Source organism: Pan paniscus, chromosome 1, assembly GCF_029289425.2.
Source record: "Pan paniscus chromosome 1, NHGRI_mPanPan1-v2.0_pri, whole genome shotgun sequence".
Classification (NCBI taxonomy): domain Eukaryota; kingdom Metazoa; phylum Chordata; class Mammalia; order Primates; family Hominidae; genus Pan; species Pan paniscus.
Window position 1 is genome coordinate 174,998,913 of NC_073249.2, and position 26,647 is coordinate 175,025,559.

Here is a 26,647-nt window from a genome sequence, read left to right on the forward strand (position 1 = left end):
AAAAAAAAAAAAAAAGTAATACCACTTGGAACATCTTTGTGCATATAATTTTTCATACTCTGGACAACTTAATTGGGAAATATTAACAAAAGTAAAATAGGTCTAATTAATAAAGATGTTTTTAAGGCTGATAGTGTCCCACACTATCTCTCTTGTAATATTCTAGCTATAATAGTAATAATATAATATACTATTATAATATAGTAATATTATAAAGGTGGTGGTAAGAAGAGAAAGGAAGGTTCTTGTAGGTAGCACTTCTCTGTTCCTTATTATTCTAGACACGTAAGTTTATACTGTGAATAAACATATTTTTGGTTTTGATTTAAAGTCACCCCCAGAAAAGTAATAGTAATTGCAACAGGAAGACCAATTGGAAGAAAGCTTTTACTTTCTACTGGGGATGAAAAAGTAGATAGAAGTAAACTCTCCCGGTGACCAAGGTGTATGTGAAATGCCATTTTAAGCTAGCTGTAGTGGCCAGAAGGCACTGGGAGAGTCGAGTAAGAGAAAGAGGTGGCAGTCTCTATAATGAGCTAGCTGCGGCAGCAATGAACACAGAGGCAGCTATGAGTGTGAATGATAGACATAAGTCTGTATACAACTGTAGTTAAACTGTCTCCAGATAAGAAAGTTCTAGAGCAACTATCCTATATTTTTGAAGAAAAAACAATTCTATCTGGGGAAGTTTTATTCTTCAGAAAGAAAAACTTATGGAATGGGAAAATCAACCCTATCTAAATCAACCCTGACTAGTCAACCCAAGTCAACTCTGAGTATCTCTGAGGTGAAAGATGAAGCATGCTGATGGGTGTCAAATCCAATCTTGTATGAATAAGATAAGCATCGGGGAAGCATAGATGTCATCTTCTAAGGCAAACATTCTGAGGATCTGGCAGCATAAATCCATCAATTAATTTATAATATAATTGGACACCACTATGGCCAAAGTAAAAGACACGGCCAAATCTGGATCACCTTACACTTTTCAAGATGCTTTCAAGATCCCCCTTGTCCTATTATGGCTGAGGGAAGCAGTGATGGGAGTAGGCACCATAGTCTGTAACCCCTCCCCTTCTGTCTCGGTACAGACAAAGCAGATGAGCTGGGGCTCTGGTAATCTCACACAGTTTACTTCATGCCAATTTTTATGCTCCATGAGATCCAGGTAAACTGAGAATGCTATGCATCTCCTACATCTAACTACATCATTTTTAAATACTTAGAAATATTTTAAGTTTTAATACTTAGAAGTATTTTAAGTTACCGTAAAGACTTTGAAACTGTGACACAGGTACCCTCCCCTCTGATGTTTTTCCTAGTCATCCTGGGTCTCAAGTAGCCACATGGCACCCAAGATGGGTATGAAGGGCAGGTCCTGTCTGAGTCCTGAATTTACGCACAGCTGTAGACCTCATGACAGAAGACAGAAATGGGAAGACAATGCCTGGAGGACGGAACCCTCCCAAAATAGCCAGGAGGCAAAGCTAGGGCAGGGGAAAAGGGGATATATTGGGCTTGATTCTGCCTTGCAGCTGGTGGCCTAGGCATTGAGAATGTGTCCTCATGCCTCACTGTGGGCATACATCCAGACCTCTGACTCCAGAGGCTCAAAACCAAAAACCAAATCAAGCAAGTATCAAATTATATTTAACTGATAATTTTGAAGCCATTTCTATTTTAGTAACAATTTACAACTACCTTTATTTACTAAATATTACATACACGTAACACATATAGACACAGACACAAAGACAGAAGCAGATATTATAGCTTACATAAAGGATTGTCATTTGCTGGCTTTTGAATAGTTTTTCTTTTCCCCATTCAGACTATCATTCTTCCATTACCTGTTTCATTGCCTTAAGCAGTTGTTAGCTAGGCAACCTTAAATTTGCATTTCTAATGGAACAACTCTTAGGTGAAATAAGGTAGAAAATTTATATCTCAAAAGCACAACCTAAGGCTTTAGGCGTACATATTGTACCCTCATTTGCTCAAACCAAGGAAAAAACGGTGTGAGTAAAATTTCAGTTAAGATGTCCAGAAAAGCACCTTAAACAAAGGTTTGACTTGTTACATAAATTTAAAACTATGGTAAAAGTTTCTAATATACACAGGCAGACACCCTTACAAATGGAGATTTCCTTTATAGATGTAAATTTCTTTTACAGAAGAGTTTCAGGATAGCCAGTTAAATGCCAGAAAGGTATATTTTAGTTGGGTAGGTGGTTTATTTGACTTAACTACTGTTTCTTAGCTAAAATTACTGAGTTCAGGGTAGATGGAGCCCATTGAGGAATAGGGCAAAGAAAACATTACTCTGTGCTTGGACTCAGACTGGATAGATCTAAAAAAGAAGCAAGTCTGCTTTACCCACTGGTTTACATTTTATAAACATTTTATCCAGGATATCTTTATTTTCACTCTTGAGGCAGGATAGTATTTATGCCAAAAGTTTAGCAGATTTAATTTTTCTTGTCAATTATTCACCTGAGCTTTTTATTTGCGTTTTTTTTTTTTTTTTTTAAAGACAGGGTTTCCCTCTGTGTAATCACAAAGGCACAATCACAGCTGATTTGCAGCCTTTACCTCCTGGGCTCAAGTGAATTTCCCACCTCAGCCTCCTGAGTAGCTGGAACTACAGGTGTACACCACCACATCCAGCTGATTTTTAATTTTTTGTAGAGAGGAGATCTCACTATGTTGCATAGGCTTGTCTTGAACTGCTGTGCTCAAGCGATCTTCCTGCTTTGATCTCCCAACGTGCTGGGATTACAGGCATGAGCCACCACACCTGGCCCTATTTGCCTTTTATGAAGAGTCTTTTAATAAAGCAATAAAAATATTGAAATGTTTTTAGAAGCTTCTGCACATCAATAGGCATCCTTGAAGACTAATTCAGGAGCCCTCATTTTTAAGTGCTGTGTTGTTCATTAGGAACAGTCCATTGTAATTTTAAGTTACAAAGATTTTGCCATTTCTGTAAGTAGTTACTTCTTCTGAGGCCTAATTTATACATTCTACCTTATAGCTAGAAGGTAGAATACGGTGTTCTTCAGATATTAAGGATCCAATATTTCCCTTGAATGCTGGATTTGGTCCTCAGATCCCCTTCATCAATTTAGTTAATGATTTTTCCCTACCTAAGGGTACAAGAAAAAGAATGTAGAACACAAAAATCTCTGCAAATTTCTGAAGTCTGCACCCACTGTAATATTACCATTTCTGCTAGTTTCTGCCTGATCCTGGACATCTGCAGCCTCTTAACTGAATCCAAGTCAGTTAATTATCAGATCCAATCCAATCATGGATCCAGTCCAGTTTCTGTTGTGACTTCCAAACCCAGTTTGGATCAGAAGTTTGCTCAAACTCAGTTCCAAACACAAATCTGTCGAGCTTCAGAATCTCAGCGAGAACTTACCACGATATCAGTTGCTTCCAGAAAGCAATGGACAACGTGAGTCTGAGGGGTACCTTGCTTGGTCACTCCATGCTCCTGGGCATGACATCTGTTGAAAACCTTAGATATATTAAATTTAACAGAGTTTAACTGAGCAAAGAATGATTCACAAATTGGGTAGCCCAGGAACCAGAATAAGTTCAGAGAGGCTCTGGTGCAGTCCCATGATTGAAGATTTATGGACACAAAAAGGAAAGTGATGTACAGAAAACAGAGATGAAGTACAGAAACAGCCAGATTTGTTACAGTTCGGGCATTTGGAGTATTTGAACATAGTTTGAACAGTTGGCTGCCTTTAATTGACTGAAACTCGGTAATTAGCACAAAAGTAGGTTACGATCTGTTTATACATCTAGTTAAGTTTCAGTTCACTGTGTACAGAGAAACCTTTAGGCCAAACTTAAAATATGTAAGGAGGTGGCTTTAGGTTAGACTTAATTTAACAAATGTTATATATATTGGTTTTCATCCACTGTTCTGTCTTTTAACTCCCATAGCCCTTGTTAAAGTCTTTTTGTTACAATGTTGGGTGTGTCAGGTCTCATGTGTCTAGACTTAATTTAACAAATGTTATATATATTGGTTTTCATCCATTGTTCCTGGCTTGTAACTCCCATAGCCCTTGTTAAAGTCTTTTTGTTACAATGTTGGGTGTGTCAGGTCTCATGGGCAGGCCTCAGGAAACAGAATTTCTGAGACCTTCTCCTATCCATCTCTCATCTGCCCCAAGACAAGACCCTATAATCTTCCCTGCCTTTCTGATTGGGAGTTATAAGACCCTCCTCAGAGGGCGTCCCACCCTATCCTTGGAGGAAGGAATGCTGATATTTTGAAATTTCCATAAAAACCCAGGAGGACTAGGTTCCAGAAGCTTCAGGATGGCTCAACATGTGGAGGTTCTTGGAGGGTGGCCTGCACAGGAAGGGCATAGAAGCCCTGTGCCCCTTCCCCCATACCTCACTCTGTGCATCTCTTTATCTGTAATATCCTTTACAATAAACCAGTAAATGTAAGTGTTTCCCAAAGTTCTGTGAGCCCTCCAGCAAATTAATCAAACCCAAAGAGGGGGTTGTGGGAACCCCAACTTGAAAGCCGGTAAGTCAGAAGTTCCAGAGGTCTGGACTTGAAACTGGTATGTTTGTTTGTTGGCAGGGCAGTCTTGGGGACTGAGCCCTCATCCTGGGGGATCTGATGCTATTTCCAGGTAGTGTTGGAGCTGATTTGGAGGACACCCAGTTGGTGTCCACTGAAGAATTAATTGCACGGATTTGGTCACAGAAGACTTTGGTTGATGACCATTGTAGTAGTATGAGAGAAAAAGAAAAACCGTTTGAGAGTTTTTCCTAGAAATGAAATACCTAGAAATGAAATTACTGGATTAAAAGTATTCAGAGTTTACATTAAAAATAAAAATGGCTGTATTTCTCTACAAGTATGTGATACCATTTGAGATTCATCAGAAATGTGTGAGAATAATCTGTCCACTTATCAGCACTGGATAGCAATTGTTTTTATTTTTTGTTTAGTTAATTTGTTGGATGAAAAATATTTCATTGATTTAAGTTGATTATCTTTTATTTCTAGTGAGATTGTGCATCATTTTATTTGACATCTTGTGTTCTTGTAATGTGTGTAGTATATATTATTATTATCATTATTATTTTTTTTTTGACACAGAGTCTCCATCTGTCACCCATGCTGGAGTGCCATGGCGCAATCTTGGCTCACTGCAACCTCTTCCTCCCTGGCTCAAGTGATCCTCCAGCCTCAGACACCTGAGTAGCTGGGATTACAGGGGTGCGTCACCATACCTAGCTACTTTTTTTTGTATTTTTTGTAGAGACAGGGTTTTGCCATGTTGGCCAGGCTGTATAGCACATATTTTTAAGCTTATTTTTTAATAGGGTTTTTTTTTCTCTTAATGATTTGAAGGAACTCTTACATGTTACTAGTTTTTCCTCCCAGTATGCAATTTGCTGTTTGATTTTGTTTATGATATTGTTTTATAAAAGCTTAAAATTAGTATACAGTGAAATATTTTCTTTTTTTTTTTCTTTATAAGGGCCTGGATTTTTTATCTTGTTTGGTACAATTTTTCTTCACCCAAATATTATACCAATTTTTTTTTCTTAAATAAAAACATTCTTTCCTTTTAGCTCTGTTATGGAACTGAACTTGGGTCTGCTCGCCTGGCACAATAAGGACATAACCACACTGAGGTTTTGCAGCAGTAGAAAGGAAGGCATTTATTTTCAGGATGCTACGCAAAGAGGACCAGGTAGCTAATGCTTAAATCCTGACCTCCCCGATGATTTGCAGGTAAGGGTTTTTAAAGGCAGGGGTAAATTTCTGGATAGCAGAAATTACAGACAAAATCAAACCATACGTGGAGGGTTACACATTGATTTTGGCCTAAAAGGTTGGGATATCTTGAAGCAGTGGTGTATAGGTCATAGGTACAGTAGAAGATTTTCTGATTTGCAGTTGGTTAAGGAGGCAAAGCTTTTTCTAAAAATTTGAGATCAGCAGAAAAGAATGTTAGCACTGGCTCATGGGTATAACCTTCTCCAGGCCCCTCAGAAAGAAATTTAGAACAAAGAAGGGGAGTCAGAGTTCAGTCCCCAGTTCCTCTATATATGAGGTTGCTGTGCTGGCAGATCCTTTTGGTGTGGGCACAGGTTTCTGAAAAACAACTGGAGACATGTTAAGGTATTATCTTTAGTTTTTATAGGGAAGCAAACATTCTTGTGACTCTTAACTTCCTTGGCTATTTTTGTTGTTGTTAGAGATGGGGTCTCGCTGTGTTGCCCAGACTGGTCTTGAACTCCTGGCCTCAAGTGATCCTCCCACCTTGGCCTCCCAAAGAGTTGGGATTACAGGTGTCAGCCACCATGCTGGGCCAGCTTGGCTGTTGTTACTGTTACCTGCTTGTTTATCAAGTTGCACATTTATTTTTCAGGGCTAGCTAGGTGCCTGAAGTTTCCTTTGAAATAACTCAAGATTTTCCTTTTTTCTATGCTTGGGGTCCCTGCGTCATCTCAATTCCCCATCTTTTGTCACCCATCAGTCTTGTGGGGTACTGGGGTGCAGACTGCTCTGCCTACTTCCTGTTGAATTGGGGCAAAGATTGAGGGCTAGGATATGAGGATATTAAGTTTCTTTTCTTTCTTTATTTTTTTGAGATGGCATCTTGCTCTGTCGCCCAGGCTGGAGTGCAGTGGCATGATCTCAGCTCACTGTAACCTCTGCCTCCTGGTTTCAAGCGATTCTTCTGCCTCAGCCTCCCGAGTAGCTGGGACTACAGGTGTGCGCCACTACGCCCAGCTATTTTTTGTATTTTTAGTAGAGACAGAGTTTCCTCATATTGGCCAGACTGGTCTCAAACTCCTGACCTCGTGATCCACCCGCCTCAGCCTCCCAAAGTGCTGGGATTACAGGTGTGAGCCACCGCCCCCGGCCGAGGATAGTAAGTTTCTAGCACGGAATTCAAGGTATCCATGAGTCCCAGGCATGGCACCATGGTGCTGAACTGTCATTATTTGTATTAGTCACTGCTTTATTACATTTTAACACACATTTGGTTATGATATAAAGCACAAGAAAAATTAGCAAGATTGATATACATAACTTTAGCAATCCAGAAAACATGGATTTTATTCCATGAGGAATCCAAGAAAAGAAAGAAGAAAACCAGTCCTTAGGGACAGTCAGGGAGATCTGTTGTAACCAAGTGACTTGTTCTCTAATTTATTTTAGATGAGTTTCTACCTCAGCAGATTCATTTATATAAGTATTGCATGTGGGATTTGCAACCATACACACTCCTCCCTGCTTGGCTAAGATGTAATCTAAGGCTATCCTATTATCTAAGACACCTGAGCCAATGAATTAATTCTTTGCTGCTAGACAGCTATTGCTGCTGAAGTTTCCTTAGCAAGAATTCCTAGAGAGAGAGATTTCTAATCATGTGCTCATAAGATGCCACTCCCCACCAAGGTAACAAAGTCCATCCAAAGAAATAACCCGCATCCATCTTTTTAGTACCTGGGCAAGAATAGATTTGTGGATCCCAAAGTGAGTATGTGGACTTGTTTACTTTTAATGAGTTAATTTACTTGCAGCTAAGATATGGGATTTCTGACATGTTTAGAGAGCAGACTTCTAAGGAGGGAGCAGGGCTCTTGCTCCTCTCAAGAGGCAAAATCAAGTAAGCCTTTTATATAGAGGCAGAGTCTCATTATTTCTGGCAAATTTGTTTGAGATAGCTTCAAGTGAAGGGACTTCCAAAATAAAGGAATTCTTTTATATAATATTCTTTTTTTTTTTTTTTTTTTTCTGGAGACAGTCTCCCTCTGTCACCCAGGCTGGAGTGCCATGTCTTGGCTCACTGCAACCTCCGCCTCCCAGGTTCAAGTGATTCTCCTGCCTCAGCCTTCCGAGTAGCTGAGATTACAGGCACACGCCACCACATCTGGCTGATTTTTTTGTATTTTTAGTAGAGACAGGGTTTCATCATGTTGGTCAGGCTGGTCTCGAACTCCTGACACCATGATCTACCCGCCTCGGCCTCCCAAAGTGCTGGGATTATAGGCATGAGCCACCGCGCCTGGCCAGGGATTCTTTTATGTAATATTCTGAAAGGGGCCCTCAGATTATGACGATTGAAGGAACTTGAGTAGTATTGTTCTATTAGCTGGGTCAGATGATATATCTGTAGGTTACCTGTCTTTGTCAACGTCTCAGAAATTCTAATTATAAAATTGCCCTTTTAATTTGGGAGGATGAAAGTCCACAAGGAAGCGTAACAAAAGGCAATTATATTTATAGTTCAGTGTGATCACCTGAAGTAATTAAGACTCCAGGGCAGCACACAGAATTTGCTAAGCCAGTAGTAGACAGAGAAAATAAGAAAAGTGGCCGGGCATGGAGGCTCACATAAAAAACTATAAACTATATAAAACTATTAAAAAAAACTATAAATATATAAAACTATTAAAAACTATATAGTTTAAACTATATATATAAAAAACTATATAAACTATATAGTTAAAACTACATAAACTATATAGTTTTAAACTATATAGTTTATATAAACTATATAGTTTTAAACTATAGTTTATATAAACTATATAGTTTTAAACTATATAGTTTAAAACTATAAACTATATAGTTTAAAACTAAACTATAGTTTAAAACTATATAAACTATATAGTTTAAAACTAAACTATAGTTTAAAACTATATAAACTATATAGTTTTAAGGCCTCATATACATGTTATATATATAATGTATATATAGTAATAGTTATATAATTTTATATATATAGTTATATATACATACACAAATATGGCCTAAATATTAGTTTTAATTAGACTTTTGAGTATAGAGTTTTTAAAAAAAAATCCTTTCAAATCTCTTACTATCAGATTTTTAGCTGGGACAAACAGTTGATATTTCTGGCTTTTGAACTCTTTTCACCCCAAAGATATTCTCCCCCATGAAACTAAGAAGCGTTAGCCAGGGTTATGACTTCAACAAGGACACATGAGGTCTCGAAAGAGGTGGAAAGCAGTTTTCACAAGATTCAGAGCTGCCCCAAAGACAGCTTGAAGAAAGGAAAATTTCGTCAGCCATAAATGGAGTACAGACCACATTTCTGTTTGGCCATATTCTCTAGAGCCTCAGTTTCTCAGCTGACCATTCACACACAAAACCTGTACCAAAAAGCATACCAAAAAACCTGTAGGCTGCCCCCCGCACAGATGTAGGACAGGAAATCAAAAGCTGCCCATAGAAGGAAAAAGGAACGATAAATGGCAAAAGTCACACAAATATTAAACCAAAAAATGATGTGTTCCTTAGCTGGGAATTCAACCCAGGCAGCCTCAGTGCTTTACCACTGCTGTTCCTGGAGGGGATCTAAAGCAGGCAGTTTTGAGCTTGCAAAGGATTTTAACCTTGTTTTAGGTGAGATATTTGTTCTTTAATTTAGTCAAGTGAATTCTCAAGGCTAGTCACGACACTATTAAGTGTCCTTTGTAAAATTTGTTTAGAAAATAATTTTTTTTTTTTTTTTTTGTAAAAGCAATTGTTTAGAGAGATGCCTGAGATTATTTTAAAATTTAGGGGTCCAGTTTAAAGGTTCCCCTTTTCAGGCTTTTTTCTGGAGTCTTAAAAAATACTGTGGCCAAGCACTACTCCAATAAAAAAAAAAAATCTTTTTTTTTTTTCCCTTGGGCCCAAATCTAAAAATGGCCCAATTCTGCAGAATACACCCTAATGGGCTACAAAGGAAATAGAACTTGTGTTTCTCAAATGAAACAAAACCCTGGCCAAGGCATTAAAGGTTTGTCACAAAACCTAGGTGACAAACCTTTAATGCCTTGGCCAGGTGTTAAGTATTAAATAGATTTTCAAGCAAGCAAATCACAATCAAATTGTGATTTTTCAAGGTTTCAGTCTTCAGCTCTGGGATATCTCCCACCAAGTGCATTCTGATGAAGTAGAGCCCAATACCTTGCTGAAGCAAGGCTGGATTTCCTGCTGAAAGGAAAAATACTATGGGGCTATCACACATCAACCCCCCACTTACCAAAAGACATCTTCTCAGGTGATTTGTTTCTAATGCTGTTAAAGTAGAAGCACCACAGACCAACGGTGTCTGATTGCCTGCCAAATACACGGATCTGTCCCTGAATAAAATAATTCAGGCAGCTGCTGGATTGGGCCCAAGGGTGGCTGCGGCCAGGGACATATGTGGTACAGATGAGGCACTCACTCCAGACTTTTGTCCCATTTTGTTTGCCGGTGTTTAGAGAACCAAACCGGAGTCGGCTCACCCAGTCCAATAAGGCCGGATATCCACACCACGATTTTGCAGTGGTAGAAAGGAAGGCATGGTGTTTATTTATAGGATGTCAGGCAAGGAGGACCAGGTGACTAACCCTTAAATTCTGACCTCCCCTATGATTTGCAAGTAACAGTTTTTAAAGGCAGGGGTAAATTTCAGGATAGCAGACGAGTTCAGTCCCCAGTTCCTCCTTATCTGAGGTGTGTGTGCCCGCAGATCCTTTTGCTGGGAGTTCAGGTTTCTGAAAAACAACTGAAGTGACAGATGTTGAGATGTTATCTTTAGTTTCTGTAGGGAAGCAAACGTTATCATGACTCTAACTTCCTTGGCTATTTTAAAGTTACTATTACTTGCTTATTAAGTTGCATGTTTACTTTCCAAGGCTAGCTAGGTGCCAGAAATTTACCTTGAAAGAACTCAATATTTTCTTGTATTTCTATGCTTAGGGGCCCACAGGCCCTTAAGAGGTGTCCCTGTTCTGTTTCAGCTCTAAGTAATCTGGAATTTATATATGTTGAAGGTAAGGTAGACATGGCTATTTTTTCCTCACTAAATGAATAGCCTATTGTTTGAGCATCATTTGTTGAGTTGTGGTAGTAAATGGCATTGTAACAGTATTATATACACTGCTCTGTTTTTAGAACCTCTTCGCTTTCATTATCTGTTGGTGTTCCTGTTAGTACTTCAGCTTCATTTCAGTCACCTTAAAAGTCTGTATTTTTATTTATTTATTTATTTATTATTATTTTTTGAGATAGAGTGTCACTGTGTTGCCCAGGCTGGAGTGCAGTGGTGTAATCTCGGCTCACTGCAACCTCCGCCTCCTGGGTTCAAGTGGTTCTTGTGCCTCAGCCTCCAGAGTAGCTGGGACTACAGGCACGCACCACCAACCTGGCTAATTTTTGTATTTTTAGTAGCGAAGGGTTTCGCCATGTTGGGCAGGCTGATCATGAACTCCTGGGCTCAAGTGATCTGCCTGCCTCGGCCTCCCAAAGTGCTGGGATTAGAGGTGTGGGCCACTACACCCAGCCTAAAGTCTGTATTTTTATACCTGGTAAGGCAGTTCCTTCCCCTTGTTCTTCCTTTCCTTTTCTTTCTTTTTTTCTTTTTTTTTGAGACAGAGTCTCGCTCTGTCGTCCCGGCTGGAGTGCAATGGTGCGATCTCGGCTCACTGCAAGCTCCGCCTTCCTGGTTCACACCATTCTCCTGCCTCAGCCTCCCGAGTAGCTGGGACTACAGGCGCCAGCCACCACGCCCGGCTAATTTTTTGTATTTTTAGTAGAGACGGGGTTTCACCGTGTTAGCCAGGATGGTCTTGATTTCCTGACCTCGTGATCCATCCACCTCCACCTTCCAAAGTGCTGGGATTACAGGCGTGAGCCACCGTGCTCGGCCATCTTTTTCAAAATGTTCTTGGCATTTTTGTGTGTTTTGGTCCACATGAATTTTAGAATCAGTGTGTCAAGTTCCACAAAAAAATCTTGTTGGTTTTTTTTTGTTTTGTTTTGTTTTTTTGAGAAGGAGTCTTGCCCTGTCGCCCAAGTTGTAGTGCAGTGGCGGGATCTCGGCGCACTGCAAGCTCCGCCTCCTGAGTTCACGCCATTCTCCTGTCTCAGCCTCCCACATAGCTGGGACTACAGGCGCTCACCACCATGCCTGGCTATATATATATATATATATATATATATATATATTTTTTTTTTTTTTTTTGTATTTTTAGTAGAGACGGGGTTTCACTGTGTTAGCCAGGATGGTCTGGATCTCCAGACCTTGTGATCCGCCCGTCTCGGCCTCCCAAAGTGCTGGGATTACAGGCGTGGGCCACTGCGTCCGGCCCTTGTTGGGGTTTTTTATGGGAATTGCCTTGAATTTATAGACTAATTTGGGGGAAGAATTGGTATCTTTATAATATTGGATGTTCCCACCCAGTAATATAGTATGACTGTTTAGTGAGGTCTTTTATTTCACCTGTAAAGTTTTCTAGTTTTCCTAATGTTGGCTGTTTAGTAGTATTGAAAAGAATGTGTTCTAGTGTCATGCTACTTAGAGTCAGTCCCTGCTAAGCCACAATAAGGTTGGGCAAATAACAGACCTTTTTTGTGCTTCAGTTTCCTCATCCATAAAATGGGAATAACTCATTAGGATTATTGTGAAGATTAACTGGGTTAAGACATGTAAGTCAATACATTAAAAATGTGAGCTATTGTTATTAGGTATATTTATGCATGTTATAGTTTATATTGCTTTGGCCAAAGGGATTTTTAAAAAATCTTACTTTGATGTATAGGAAAGCTACTGATTTTTGTTTATAGTTCTTTGATTTTGGCTACTTTGCTGAATTCTATTTATTAGTAATAGTTTTTGGGTTTTGTTTTTGGTAATTCTCTTGTTCTAGGTAATAATATGTTTTGCAGTGATTTGTTTTAGCTTTCAATATTTGTACCTTATTATTATTATTATTATTTTTTGAGACGGAGTCTCGCTCTGTCACTCAGGCTAGAGTGCGGTGGCGCTATCTCGGCTCACTGCAAGCTCCGCCTCCCGGGTTCACGCCATTCTCCTGCCCCAGCCTCCTGAGTAGCTGGGACTACAGGCGCCTGCCACCACGCCTAATTTTCTTTTTTTGTATTTTTAGTAGAGATGGGGTTTCACTGTGTTAGCCAGGATGGTCTTGATATTCTGACCTTGTGATCTGCCTGCCTTGGCCTCTCAAAGTGGTGGGATTACAGGCGTGGGCCACCGCGCCCCACCATAATTATTTTTTATTTATGTACATTTTGCATCTTTTTTCATTTATTAGGACCTCCAATATAATATTGAATAGTAGTGACGATAAAGGACATTTTGTTCATGACTGTCTTTAAAATGGATTTGATGTTGATTTATAGACGTGATCCTCCATAAAGCTAAGGGCTTTGTGTGTACTTAATTTGCTAAGGAGTGAGTTGTGTATTTTTACAAAATCATTTTTATTGTACAAATCATAAATGAATATTTTTTATTACAAAATGAGAGGTGACAGCGTGCTGGCAGCCCTCACAGCCCTCGCTTGCTCTTGGCGCCTCCTCGGCCTCGGCGCCCACTCTGGCTGTGCTTGAGGGGCCCTTCAGCCCGCCCCTGCACTGTGGGATCCTGTTCCTGGGATGGCGGAGGCCGGAGCCGGCTCCCTCAGCCTGCGGGGAGGTGTGGAGGGAGAGGCACGGGCGGGAACCGGGGTTGCGCGAGGGGCTTGCGAGCCAGCTAGAGTTCCGGGTGGGCGTGGGCTTGGTGGGCCCGCACTCAGAGCGGCCGGCGGCCCCTGGCAGTGAGGGGCCTAGCACTCAGGCCAGCAGCTGCGGAGGGTGCATCAGGTCCCCCAGCAGTGCTGGCCCACTGGCGCTGCGCTCGATTTCTCGCCGGGCCTTAGCTGACTCCCCGCGGGGCAGTGCTCGGGACCTGCAGCCCGCCGTGCCTGAGCCTCCCACTCCTCCGTGGTCTCCTGCACTCCCCGAGCCTCCCCAACGAGCGCCGCCCCCTGCTCCACGGTGCCTGGTCCCATCCACCGCCCAAGGGTTGAGGAGTGCAGGCGCAAGGCAGGGGAGTGGCAGGCAGCTCCACCTGCTGGCCCGGTGCTGGATCCACTGGGTGAAGCCAGCTGGGATCCTGAGTCTAGTGGGGACTTGGAGAACCTTTATGTCTAGCTGGGGGATTGTGGATACACCAGTCAGCACTCTGTGCCTAGCTCGAGGTTAGTGAACACACCAATCAGCACCCTGTGTCTAGCTCAGGGTTTGTGAATGCACCAATCAGCACTCTGTGTCTAGCTCAAGGTTTGTAAATGCACCAATCTGTGCTCTGTGTCTAGCTGATCTGGGGGGGACTTGGAGAACCTTTATGTCTAGCTAAAGGATTGTGAATGCACCAATCGGCACTCTGTGTCTATCTCAAGGTTTGTGAATGCACCAATCAGCACTCTGTGTCTAGCTCAGGGTTTGTAAATGCACCAATCAGCACTCTGTATCTAGCTAATCTAGTGGGGAGGTGGAGAACTTTGGTGTCTAGCTCAGGGATTGTAAACACACCAATCAGCATCCTGTCAAAACGGACCAATCAGCTCTCTGTAGAACAGACCAATCGGCTCTCTGTAAAATGGACCAATCAGCAGGATATGGGTGGGGCCAGATAAGAATAAAAGCAGGCTGCCCGAGCCTGCAGTGATAACCCACTTGGGTACTTTTCCAGCGCTCTTGGTGGTAAATCTTGCTGGTGTTCACTTTTTGGGTCCTCACTGCCTTTATGAGCTATAACACTTATTCTGAAGGTCTGCAGCTTCACTCTTGAAGCTAGCGAGAGCACGAACCCACAGGCAGGAAGAAACTCTGAACACATCCGAACATCGGAAGGGACAAACTCCAGACAAGCCGCTTTTAAGAACTGTAACACTCACCGCGGGGCTCCGCGGCTTCATTCTTGAAGTTAGTGAGACCAAGAACCCACCAATTCCAGACACAAAAAGAGTGAAAAAGTTTTAAGAATTATAAAGTGTCGGCTGTGTACGGTGGCTCATGTCTGTAATTCCTGCACTTTGGGAGACCGAGGCGGGTGGATCACTTGAGGTCAGGAATTTGAGACCAGCCTGGCCAACATGGTGAAAACCCCGTCTCTATTAAAATTAAAAAAAATTAACCGGGTGTGGTGGTGCGCGCCTGTGGTCCCAGCTACTCGGGAGCTTAAGGCAGGAGAATCACTTTGAACCTGGGAAGTGGAGGTTGCAGTGAGCCGAGACGGCACCACTGCACTCCAACCTGGGCGACAGAGTGAGGGTTGGTCTCAAAAAAAAAAAACAAACAAAAAAAACAAACAAACAAAAAAAAATTATGAAGTGTAAAATATCTTTGTACCTCTAGTTTTTCTCCTTTCCCCAGATATACGTTACCGTTACATTTGATTTGTGTACTTTTAGTTCTATTGTTGTAACTTTATATGCATTTAATGGATACGTGTTGTACACATAGCTTTCATTTTTTTTTTTAAATTAGGTGTTAGATTTTGTCTCATATCTTGTTTCATTAAGTAGATATTAAGTACCTACTATGTATCAGGTCCCCTCCAGGCATTAACATTCTTTTGTTTATTCAACATCTGTTTCTTAAATGTTTGGTATATATATGCCTGGTGTTGTCCCAGGATATAGCTGTGAAGGAAAGAAAAGCTCTGTCCTCAGAGATAACATTCTAATGGTGCAGGCAGAAAATAAAATCAAATAATGATAAATGGTGCGAAGAAGGTTAAAGTAGGATAAAAGAGAATAGAAATGGGCGAAAGAGCTATTTTAGGTAGTGTGGTCAGAGAAGGCATTTCTGAAAACGGGACATTTCTTTTCTTTTTTTTGTGACGGAGTCTCGCTCTGTCGCCCAGGCTGGAGTGCAGTGGTGCAATCCTGGCTCACTGCAACCTCCGCCTCCCGGGTTCGAGTGATTCTCCTGCTTCAGCTTCCTGAGTAGCTGGGACTACAGGCGTGTGCCACCACACAAGCTAATATTTGTATTCTTAGTAGAGTCAGGTTTTCGCCATTGTTGGCCAGGCTGGTCTTTAACTCCTGACCTCAAGTGATCTGCCCGCCTTGGCCTTCCAAAGTGCTGGGATTACGGGTGTGAGCCACTGCGGCCGGGCCAAAAGGAGACATTCATGAAAGACTTGAAAGAGGTAGAGCAGTTGGGCAAATACTTTATCTGGGTCAAGGGCCGCTAAGGCCAACAGAACAGCAAGCACAAAGGCCCTGGACTGAGAGTCTGTTGGCAGTGTTTAGGAAACAACAATAAAGTCATTTGTTCAGAGCAAACAGAATGAAGGAAGAGTAGTGGGAAAGAAGGTTGGAGAGGTAAATGAGAACGAGATTATGTTGAGCATTGTATAGGCCATGGTAAGGATTTTGGATTTTAAGTATTATGGGAAGCCAATGATGAATTTTGAAAAGGGAAATGGCCTTGTATTAATTTGCTAAGGCTGCCATAACAAAATATCAGACAGAGTAGGTTAAATAACAGCTCTGGGGTCTAGAAGTTCAAGATCAAGCTGTCAGCCTATTTGGTTTCCTTCCTTCCTTCCTTCCTCCCTCCCTCCCTCCCTCCCCCCTCCTCCCTCCCCCCTCCTCCCTCCTCCCCTTCCCCCCTCCCCCTCCCTCCATCCCTCCCTTCCTTCCTTTCTTCCTGAGTCTTGCTCTGTCGCCCAGGCTGGAGTGCAGTGGCACCATCTCGGCTCACTGCAGCCTTTGCCTCCCGGGTTCAAGCAATTCTCCTGCCTCAGCCTCCCGAGTAGCTGAGACTACAGGCACACGCCGCCATGCCTGGCTAATTTTTTTGTATTTTTAGTAGAGACGGGGTTTCACCATGTTGGCCAGGATGGTCTTGATATCCCGACCTCATGATCCGTCCGCTTCGGCCCTATTCGGTTTCTTCTGAGGCCTTTCTGGCTTGCGGTTGGCCTTCTCCTTGGTATCTCCTCACATGGTCTTTTCTCTGTGTGCACACATATCTGGTGTACCATTGTGTTTCCAAATTTCTTCATTTTATAAGGATACCATTCAGATTGGATTCAGACCTACTTTAGAGGCCTGATGTTTAGCTTAATTACCTCTTTAAAGGCCCTGTCTCTAAATACAATCACATCCTGAGGTAGTAGGGTTTAGGGATTCAACATAGGATTTTGGGGGGAACACATTTCAGCCCATAGCAGGGCTCATTTGCTTTACTTAGCCTGCTGAGAATTGACTTGAGGTGTGTTGGGGCGTCGGGGGATGGTGGTGGTGGAGGCGAGTATAGCCAGGGTATTGAGGTTAGAATGGAAACAGAGAGTTAGGAGGAGATTAGACACGATGACAACATGCTCTAAGGAAATAGCTGTGGAGTTGATGAGAAGTTATCAGAATTGTGATTTATTTTGAAAGTAGAATGCATAGGATTATTTTGATAGTAGATTTTTAGATTTTTTCTGTTCTGTTTATGAAAAATTTAAGCTGGAAAAAAAAATGCACCTTACAAAGACCAAGTAAAGTTCCCCTTCCCTGGCTTTTTTTTTTTTTCCCCCCAACCTGAGTTGATATCTGATATAAATATTGGGACTACCTCAAACTGCTTCTCTATGATTCTGCATCTCTGAGATTCATCTTAGAATTTATTTCTGGACTGATTGTTCATATTCTTGGAAAATAGCTCTTGGATTTTAACTTGTCCTGCTGTTGGGTTGTGTAAGGGAGGAAAATAATTTTTTTCAACCCTCATAAGTTATTATTTGGAATGGTCTCCTGTAACAAAAGAAAAACAAATATAAGTTTGTTAACATATATAATTCATAAATACATGGGAGATACTCAGAGAATGAGTTGGCTTTTAATTCCAGCTTATATAGTATCTTCAACAAATGTTTAGCAAAGTGTCAAGACAAAGAAAAAGGACTTTGAGTCTGTAGGGGAAGCAACTTGTAGAAAGGCAAATAATGGCAGGCAAAGCATAATTAGTAAACTTGTTAATGTGGATTCCTTTGGTGTCGTATCCAGACCAATACAGGTGTAAAGTTGTATTTGGTGGTTAACTTGTGTTCTTCCACGGTAAACAGGGGTTGGGGTTTTGTGTTTTTTTTTTTAACCTTTTTTGTCTTTGGAGTAAATTTATGTCCTGCTTTTAGGCAAGTGGAGAGCAGAGAGCTTTCCTGCATCTGCTTTTTAATTGCCTTCAGTTCAACAATCCTTATGCCAAGGAGGCATATTTAGAGGTGGCATATTGCTGTCTACTTCTGGTGGTCTTGAACATTTTAATCCCTCTGTATCCTTACATGTTGCCCTGCCCTCCCACCCCAACAAGTAGTTAGCTTTTTTTTTTTTTTTTTTTTTTTTGAGACAGGTTTTTGCTCTGTTGCCCAGGCTGGAGTGCAGTGGCATGAACGTGGCTCACGGCAACTTCCATCTCCCGGACTTAAGCCATCCTCCCACCTCAGCCTCTGGAGTAGCTGGGACCATAGATACACCATGCCTAGCTAATTTTTGTATTTTTTTTTTGTAGAGATGGGGTTTTGCCATGTTACCCAGGCTGATCTTGAACTCCTGGACTCCAGCAATCTACCTGCCTCGGCTTCCCAAAGTGCGGGGATTATAGGCGCAAGCCACTGTGCCCTGCTCTGTTTTGCATTTTGTGTTTATCATTCTTTTGCTTAAAAAAAGTTGGATCACATATATATGTATACCTAAATAATATACTGTTTACTTTTGCTTGTTTTTTGGCATTATATGAATGGTACTCATATAGTATTTTTTCGTGATTTGCTTTTTTCACTCATGTTTTTAAGATTAACCACTGTCGTAGTTTGTTGCTGAATTCTGTATTTCCCTGTGTTACAATATTCCACTGTGAAGAAAATTTTCATTATATGAATATACCACAGTTTTTTTATTCTGCTGTCAGTAGACTTGGATTGCTTCCAGTTTAAATAATTGAGCTTATTGCCCTGAGGCTCTCTTTGCTCTTAGTTATTGATCTGAAGCTTAGACTTTTTCTAGGGTTTCCTGGGAAGAACCAATATCTTACTACATGTTTATAGGTCTGTGGTTTTCTCTGCTGTTTTCTCCATTAATCTGATCAAATTTGCATGTCTTCTAATGATTTCTAAAAATTTGTAATCTGCTAACAGTGTCCTTTCCTGTTTTCTGTCATGATTTTATTTTCAAAAACCAAAAAAAAAAAAAAACAAAAAACATTCTTTCTATCACTTAAATGTGATTATTTTTTATTATTTATTTATTATTTTTTGAGACAGGGTCTCATTTTTCACCCAGACTGGAGTAAAGTGGCCCGATCTGGGCTCACTGCAGCCTGGACCTCCTGGGCTCAAATCATCCTCCCAACCTCAGCCTCCTAAGTAGATGGGACTACAGGCGCATGCCACCATGCCTGGCTAATTTTTTGTATTTTTTGTAGAAATGAGGTTTCGCTACGTTGCCTGCTGGTCTTGAACTCCTGAGCTCCAAATGTGATTATTTTATATGGAAAGTAGATAAATCCCAGTGTTCAGTCTTCCATCTTAGGCCAAAGGTTCTCTTCCTTGTCTTTCTTTGACTGTTATTCTTAGTTTTTGCTTGACTTTTTATCTTCAAGGGTTTACTTAAGTGTACTTTGTCTTAGACGCCTTCCCTGACTGCTTGTTTCTTACATTCTGTATTTATCTCTGTCATTCTGTATTATACTGGCTCATCTCATTATTAGACAGTGAATGCCTGATGGTGAGGAATTCTGTTTTACCCTTTTTATCGTTAATGCAGCATGGTATCTGATATGTAAAGGGTGCTAAATAAATGTTTATTGAATAAATACATGAAAAAATTAGTATAAATGGGGCTGAATGCGATGGCTCATGCCTGTAGTCCCAGCACTTTGTGGGGCCAAGGTGGGTGGATTGCTTGAGCCCAGGAGTTCAAGACTAGCTTGGGTAACATGGCAAAACCCTGTCTCTAAAAAAATACAAAAATTAGCCAGGTATGGTGGCCTGTGCCTGTGATCCCAGCTACTCTGGAGACTGAGGTGGGAGGATTGCCTGAGCCCAGGTGGTCGAGGCTGCAGTGAGCTGAGATCGTGCCACTGCACTCTAGCCTACACAACAGAGTGAGACCTTGTCTCAAAGAAAAAGGAAAAAAAAAATTAGTGTAAATGGGAGTGGTCTGTAATAGATACCTAGTCATCAAACTGGCACAGTAGTTTTGCAGATAAGAATCAGGAGCTTGAGATGGTGGCACATGCCTGTAATCCCGGCCACTCAGGAGGCTGAGGTGAGCTGCTTGAGCCCAAGAGTTTAAAATCATCCTGGGCAGTAAAGCAAACTCTGTCTCAAAAAAAACAGAATAATCTTCCTGCGGGGCTACCAGTCTCTGGGAGATTTCATTTTCATAGAGATGTAACCGCTTTTTAGTTCATAAGGGCAGCTTTGGAGACTGATATGTCAAACATTTTATAGAAAAGAAAATCAGCAGTTTAATTTTGTGTGATTTTGCTTTAATATTAAGCTGACATGACTGCTCTGTGTATTGAGGGATACAATTTATCTTAGCCTAAGTCTTCTGGTATGATAGAATGTTTAAATACTTACAAACTGAGAAATAGGGGAGGCCGAGTGGTGAGTTGCATATCTTTAACTACTAAAATGTGTTTTTTTAATAGGTAAATATATTTATGTAGTTCAAAATTTAAAAATACAAACAGCGTATATTATGAAGTGTTCTTACCTTCATTTCCCTCCAGCTGTTCAAAAACTGATTAGCTTTTGGGGTTCCCTCTCCAGAGCAACCAATTTTATTAGTTTACACATAGTTGTGTGTGTGTGTGTTTGTACTTTTACTTGGATTCTTTTTTTAAAATTCTGCTAAGCTGATTACTTGTATTGGTGTAAAGAACAGCTGAATCAAAATGTGTGATTTTTTTTCTCCCCCCAGATACATCAAATTACAGAATGGCTTGCAGGCACTTCTGATTTCAGACCTAAGTAATATGGAGGGTAAAACAGGAAATACAACAGATGATGAAGAAGAAGAGGAGGTGGAGGAAGAAGAAGAAGATGATGATGAAGATTCTGGAGCTGAAATAGAAGATGATGATGAAGAGGGTTTTGATGATGAAGATGAGTTTGATGATGAACATGATGATGATCTTGATACTGAGGATAATGAATTGGAAGAATTAGAAGAGAGGGCAGAAGCTAGAAAAAAAACTACTGAAAAACAGGTGCGAGTCATGTCTGTTTTCTTCTAATTTGGGAATTCTTTGGGTAACTTCTAAACTCAAGCTTTATTTTTTAATGGCAAAAAGGAAGTATATAGTTATCTTTTGGTCTTCAGTAAAGGTCTATTCTGTATCAGGATTACATTTTGAAAACATTTTCCTCCAATTATAAAAGTAGTAAATGCTCATTATATAAACTAATGGAATATAAAGAAAACAAAAATATAAAAATCACCCATAGCTATATCTCTCAGAGGTAATCAACACTCAGAGGTATTTGAATTTATGTGTATTTGTATACATTATATGTTTTAAAAACAAATACTGGTAGATGAGGAGCTGCAGAATTCTTAGCCTGGATTAGAGAAATAAGAGTATGTTATCCTTGTTGAGACTGGAAAAAGAAGAAGAAAAGAATGAGGCTAGTGTGAAATCTTTACATGGGCCTAGGGCTCTAAGAGTTATTGTATGGGTGGCTTCTATATAGATAATTAGATAATTGAGTTTGATTTAGCTCTTTATATGGGAACGCAAAGGTCTGGACAAATAAGTACTTTGGAAGAGTTGAAATAGGAACTGGGCAGTTAAGCTTATTTAATATGTAACAACCATCAGTGGATAGATAAATAAGTCTTGATAGGGAGAATTTCTTAATATCTTTTGAAGAATACCTCCATTTTCATAGTAGGGAGTACCCAGAGGATAATTTTCGGAGCCAGTACAGTGGAATTGACCAGCAAAAGTTAGTTAAAGCTAGTTTCTTGAATATTGATAATATATTCAACATGGTACAGTCTACATACAAAGAGGCCGAGATGGGCAGATCACTTGAGTCCAGGAGTTCTGAGACTAGCCTAGGTAATGTGGTGAAACCCTGTCTCTCTAAAACATTAAAAAAAATTAGCTGGGTGTGGTGGCACATGCCTGTGGTTCCAGCTACTTGACAGGCTGAAGATGGGAGGATCACCTGAGCCCAGGGAGGTTGAGGTTGCAGTGAGCTTTGATTACACCACTGCACTCCACCCTGGCCAACAGAGTGAGACTTTGTCTCAAACAAAAAAAAAAAAAAAAGAAAAAGAAAAAGAAAAGAAGTGGTCACCCTTAAAGATGGGAAGAGTTGAGGTACAAGTAGTAGATATGATTTAATAGTTATTCTTCTTGGAAAAAATTATTTTTTTAAAAGAAAGATTATACCAGTTTTTTACTAAGTTGTTGGATTGAGTAATATTTTTAAGAAGCTTTTTCCTGTTTACTACTCAGATTATTAGTGATCCTGTTTTTGGGTAGCATGATAGACCAAGTATTAAATAGTTTTAACTTGGAAGGCTGTAGAGATGAACATCAAAACACTGGGGGAAAAAAAGGTATATATATGTCACTTGATAGTCTGTATGCTAAGGTCTCTATGAACAGATTGGAAATTAATAGATTAACTTTTAACTTAAAATAGATCTCATAATTCCAAATAGAGCATTAATAGGAAGAAATTATAAAAGTCACAAAAAAAAAAAAAACACTGACAGTCAGGAAACCGGGGTTCTACTTCTGGCTCTGTTCCTTTCTTTCTGCGTGATTTTAGGTGTTTTCATTTTCTTTCTTTTTTTTCTCAGTTTTAAAACAAGAATATAAAATTCTGAGGCCTATTTTAGCTCTAAGCCAGACCATGTTATAACTTCTTAACTGAATACTTCTTATCTATACTTTTTTTCTATATCTTTCCATCTGTCTGTAAGTAGCTTTTCCCATGATCTGACTTGTTTATATTTCCTATTAACTGACAAAGCATTTAAAAACAGTTAAAAATTGTCTCGACAGGCATTTTAAATGTCAAGACATTATAAAATACTTTAGATTTATACAGCAAATTGTGAACACCTTTGACAAATGAACATGTCTGTTCAGCCTTTTTGGTACCCCTTTTTATTTTGCTTAGGTAGATCAAATTCTAAGTTGATCTTTTCTAGCAGCAGGATCAGAGTCTAGTGATCATTTTTAAAATGGCTTAGATGCTACCTTTCTTTTCTGAGAACTCAGTGTGATATAATCCTTATAAGATATTGACAGCTAATTTTATGGATTATCCTACCGGGACAGTGGAACCTAAGTAGTTTGAAGACGAGATCAAATTGTTTTGATTCAGAAGCAATGGGTTCACTAGTGAAAGGAAAGATCCCACGATTGTAAGTGGTAAATGTTTATATTTGTTGAATAACTTTCTGAAAAAAGGAAATAAAGTAGATTAGCCTTGGTAAGAGGTGGCTTAAGAGTGGTTTTATGATCTAAGTTTTATTTGAAAAATGTGTGAAACTTGTTTAAGGCAAATGTGAGAATTAATAAAGGAATTGAGAAGAAAGATATTTGATCGTTTTTTGGATAACATTTACCTAATTAAGAAGTTAACTACTTTTCTGAGGCATCTTTTTTATCCCTCTCTGTTTTCCTCCTCCCAAAAGAAGTTGTTCTTGATTTTAAAAGTTTGATAAATTAACAAGGTTGAAATTTGAATATGATATACATTGAATTAAGATTTGTTCAGGGCTTTCTTAATTCAATTCTCAAGTATGAATTTCTCAGGTCTGAATTTTTTAGGTAGAAAATTCTCAAGTATGAATTTCTTTTCTAGCAATTGCAGAGCCTGTTTTTGCTGTGGTCAAAGCTGACTGATAGACTGTGGTTTAAGTCAACTTATTCAAAAATGTCTTCAACCCTGCTGGTCGAGACAAGAAATCTTTATGGGGTAGTTGGAGCTGAAAGCAGGTTAGGCACCTATTAAAACATCACAGAACAGGTTAGATTGTGGTTTGAAGAACTGGATGTTCCCCAATGTTTTAACTGAGTTTATGTGCCTAAGTCTTCAAAATGGGGTTTATAGTATCAAGTGAGGCTGTTTGGTTCTTCTGAAAACACACTCATTTTCTGACACATGGCTAGACTTTATGCCAGGTACATGCTATTTTTGAAAAGCTCTTTTTTAAGAGGTAACTGTTTATTAAAACAATCTGTTTCACCAAATATGTTAGCCCTGTAAAATTGACATTTACAAAGTTTGAAGAAAACAAATTTGGGAAAGTTAATAATTCGCCTTTCTATCTTCAAGGATTCAAATTGACCGTTTTTTCTCCTTTTTTTGTCTTTTAACTTACTGTAATTATGCCCCAATAGTTCGGGTGCAGTGGCTCACGCCTATAATCCCAGCACTTTGAGAGGCTGAGGTGGGAGGATTGTTTGAGTCCAGGAGTTTGAGACCAGCCTGGGCCTCATAGCAAGACCCCTGTCTTAAAAAAAAAAAAAAAGTCCCAATCATTTTAAGTGCAGTTTGGTGTACCTCTTGGCCATCAATTTTGTTAAAAACTCTGATTTTCCCAAAGTATTGGGAGAATATATACTGATAAGTAATATATGCTGTATATCTTCAATTAGAAGTGAAGAACTAAAAAGCCTCTTTAAAATTTAGTTATACTTTTTAATAGCTACCGATTTTATCTTTTTTTATCACTTACTATTTTTGTTAGATGTTTTCCTAAAATGTTATCTTATTCTATCTTAACAAAATTTTCTAAGTTACATGTTGACAGGTTTCACATCTAGTAACTGAGTCACTAAACACAAAGCTTTTAATTGCTTAGAGATCTTCAGAGATATCTATCTAGATATGTTACTTCCGCAGATTTCCAAAATCTAGTAATTCAGGGAAAAAACTTGGTTCAGAATTATGAAATGCTGACATGAAATGATATTTGGGTGGGCTGTCCAGTCCCTCTTCCCTTTTTTTCTGTCTGTTTCTGCTTTTTTTCCTTAGGTCTGCACCTGTTCAGCATTTGGCAGGATGGCAAGCGGAGGAGCAGCAGGGTGAAACTGACACAGTTCTGGTGAGTTTCACTTTGCTGCTCCTCCTGATTCTCAGGGAAAGAATTTTGTTACTCCTATTGGAAAACATCCATCTCCAAATGAATCCTTAAGATAAGATGCGAATATTATTCCTTTAGGGTTGACTCAACTATTTGTATGTGTTCTAATTACTCCAGTCTGCAGCGGCTCTTTGTGTTGGAGTTGGGAGTTTCGCTGATCCAGATGACCTGCCGGGGCTGGCACACTTTTTGGAGCACAGTAAGAATTTGTAAAATATCATTCCTGGTGTGTTTTTTTTCCCCCCTCCAAACTTATATGAATTGATATCAAAGATTAGCAATTGATTTGACAGAAGTATGATATATTTAGCAAGAGAAAAGGCTAAGAAAAAATCCTTGATTTATGAATATCGTGGGGGAAACAATCTGAGTGTACTTATATTGAGAGTTAGAATGAAACCACACAGAAAACTTTTAAACTGTAGATGTCACTATTGTTGAGCTATGTTAAGGCCAACGGATCAGGAGATGATTGCCATTTTCTAGGAAATGACCAGTCCTGGGGAAGGCAGTCCCTTCCAGGGTTAGCAAGGCCCCCAGCCAAACATCAGAAATACAGGAATTCCCTGGGTGAGGTGGCTCACGCCTGTAATCCCAGCACTCTGGGAGGCTGAAGTGGGTGGATCACTTGAAGTCAGGAGTTCGAGACCAGCCTGGCCAACATGGTGAAACCCCATCTCTACTAAAAATACAAAAATTAGTTGGGCGTGGTGGCATACACCTGTAGTCCCAGCTACTTGGGAATCTGAGGCAAGAGAATCATTTGAACCTGGGAGGTAGAGGTTGCAGTGAGCTGAGGCTGTGCCACTGTACTCCAGCTTGGGTGATAGAGCGAGACTCTGTCTCGAAAAAAAAAAAAAACAAGAAACAAAAAAAAACTAGAAATTCAAAAGGCATGATTAATATAAAAACAAAACAACAGAAGCTTTTCATTTAATTTGGAATGTACCTAAATAAAACTTACGTGGGGCCGGGCGCGGTGGCTCACTCCTGTAATCCCAGCACTTTGGGAAGCCAAGGCAGGTGGATCACCTGAGGTCAGGAGTTCGAGACCAGCCTGGCCAACATGGTGAAACTCCATCTCTACAAAAACACAAAAATTAGCCGGGCATGATGGCGCACACCTAGAGTTCCAGCTGCTCTGGAGGCTGAGGCAGGAGAATCACTTGAATCCGAGAGGCAGAGGTTGCAGTGAGCCGAGATCACGCCATTGCACTCCAACCTGGGTGACAGAGCGAGAGTCCAGCTCAAAAACAAACAAACAAACAAACAAAAAAACTCTATGTGGATGTTATATAGTTAAAAATATTTATTTTTATTTTACAAATATTTATTTTAAATTACTCTTTTTTTAATGGTCTGGTTTTCTAAAGTATTTGAGGGTATACTTCTTACTTTGTGAATTTTTATAGTAGCCATTAATCTGCATATGTTTGTGCTTAAATTTTAATCTCCTTAAATTTAATTGAAGAGATTAAGTTGTAAAAGCAGTAGCAGTTAATCTGCATATATGCTTGTGAATTTGTTTGAATTTTAATCTAATTAATAAAAGGTGAATTTTAATCTATTTAGACTTAAATATATTTTTGATCTCTTTATAAGTTATATGTTCGTCTTATCTTTCTTTAAAGATGAAATTTTTTTTTTTTAGTATAAAAGTAACATGAACATAATAGAAAGTTACAAA

General features: G+C 39.8%; 1 protein-coding gene across 2 annotated transcripts in view; it reads left to right on the top strand.

Moving 5' to 3' along the window:
- The window catches only part of NRDC (nardilysin convertase), a 91,751-nt gene that overhangs the window by 18,012 nt on the left and 47,092 nt on the right, over positions 1-26,647 (top strand). Inside the window, exons 2-5 of one of the 2 annotated variants that reach the window (XM_003829557.5) lie at positions 20,767-21,055; positions 23,676-23,809; positions 24,852-24,921; positions 25,078-25,159. In XM_003829557.5, coding sequence (XP_003829605.4) covers positions 20,767-21,055; positions 23,676-23,809; positions 24,852-24,921; positions 25,078-25,159 — 575 coding nt within the window. The remainder of the gene's footprint in view (positions 1-20,766; positions 21,056-23,675; positions 23,810-24,851; positions 24,922-25,077; positions 25,160-26,647) is intronic. The other variant, XM_003829556.5, reaches the window with a different exon arrangement.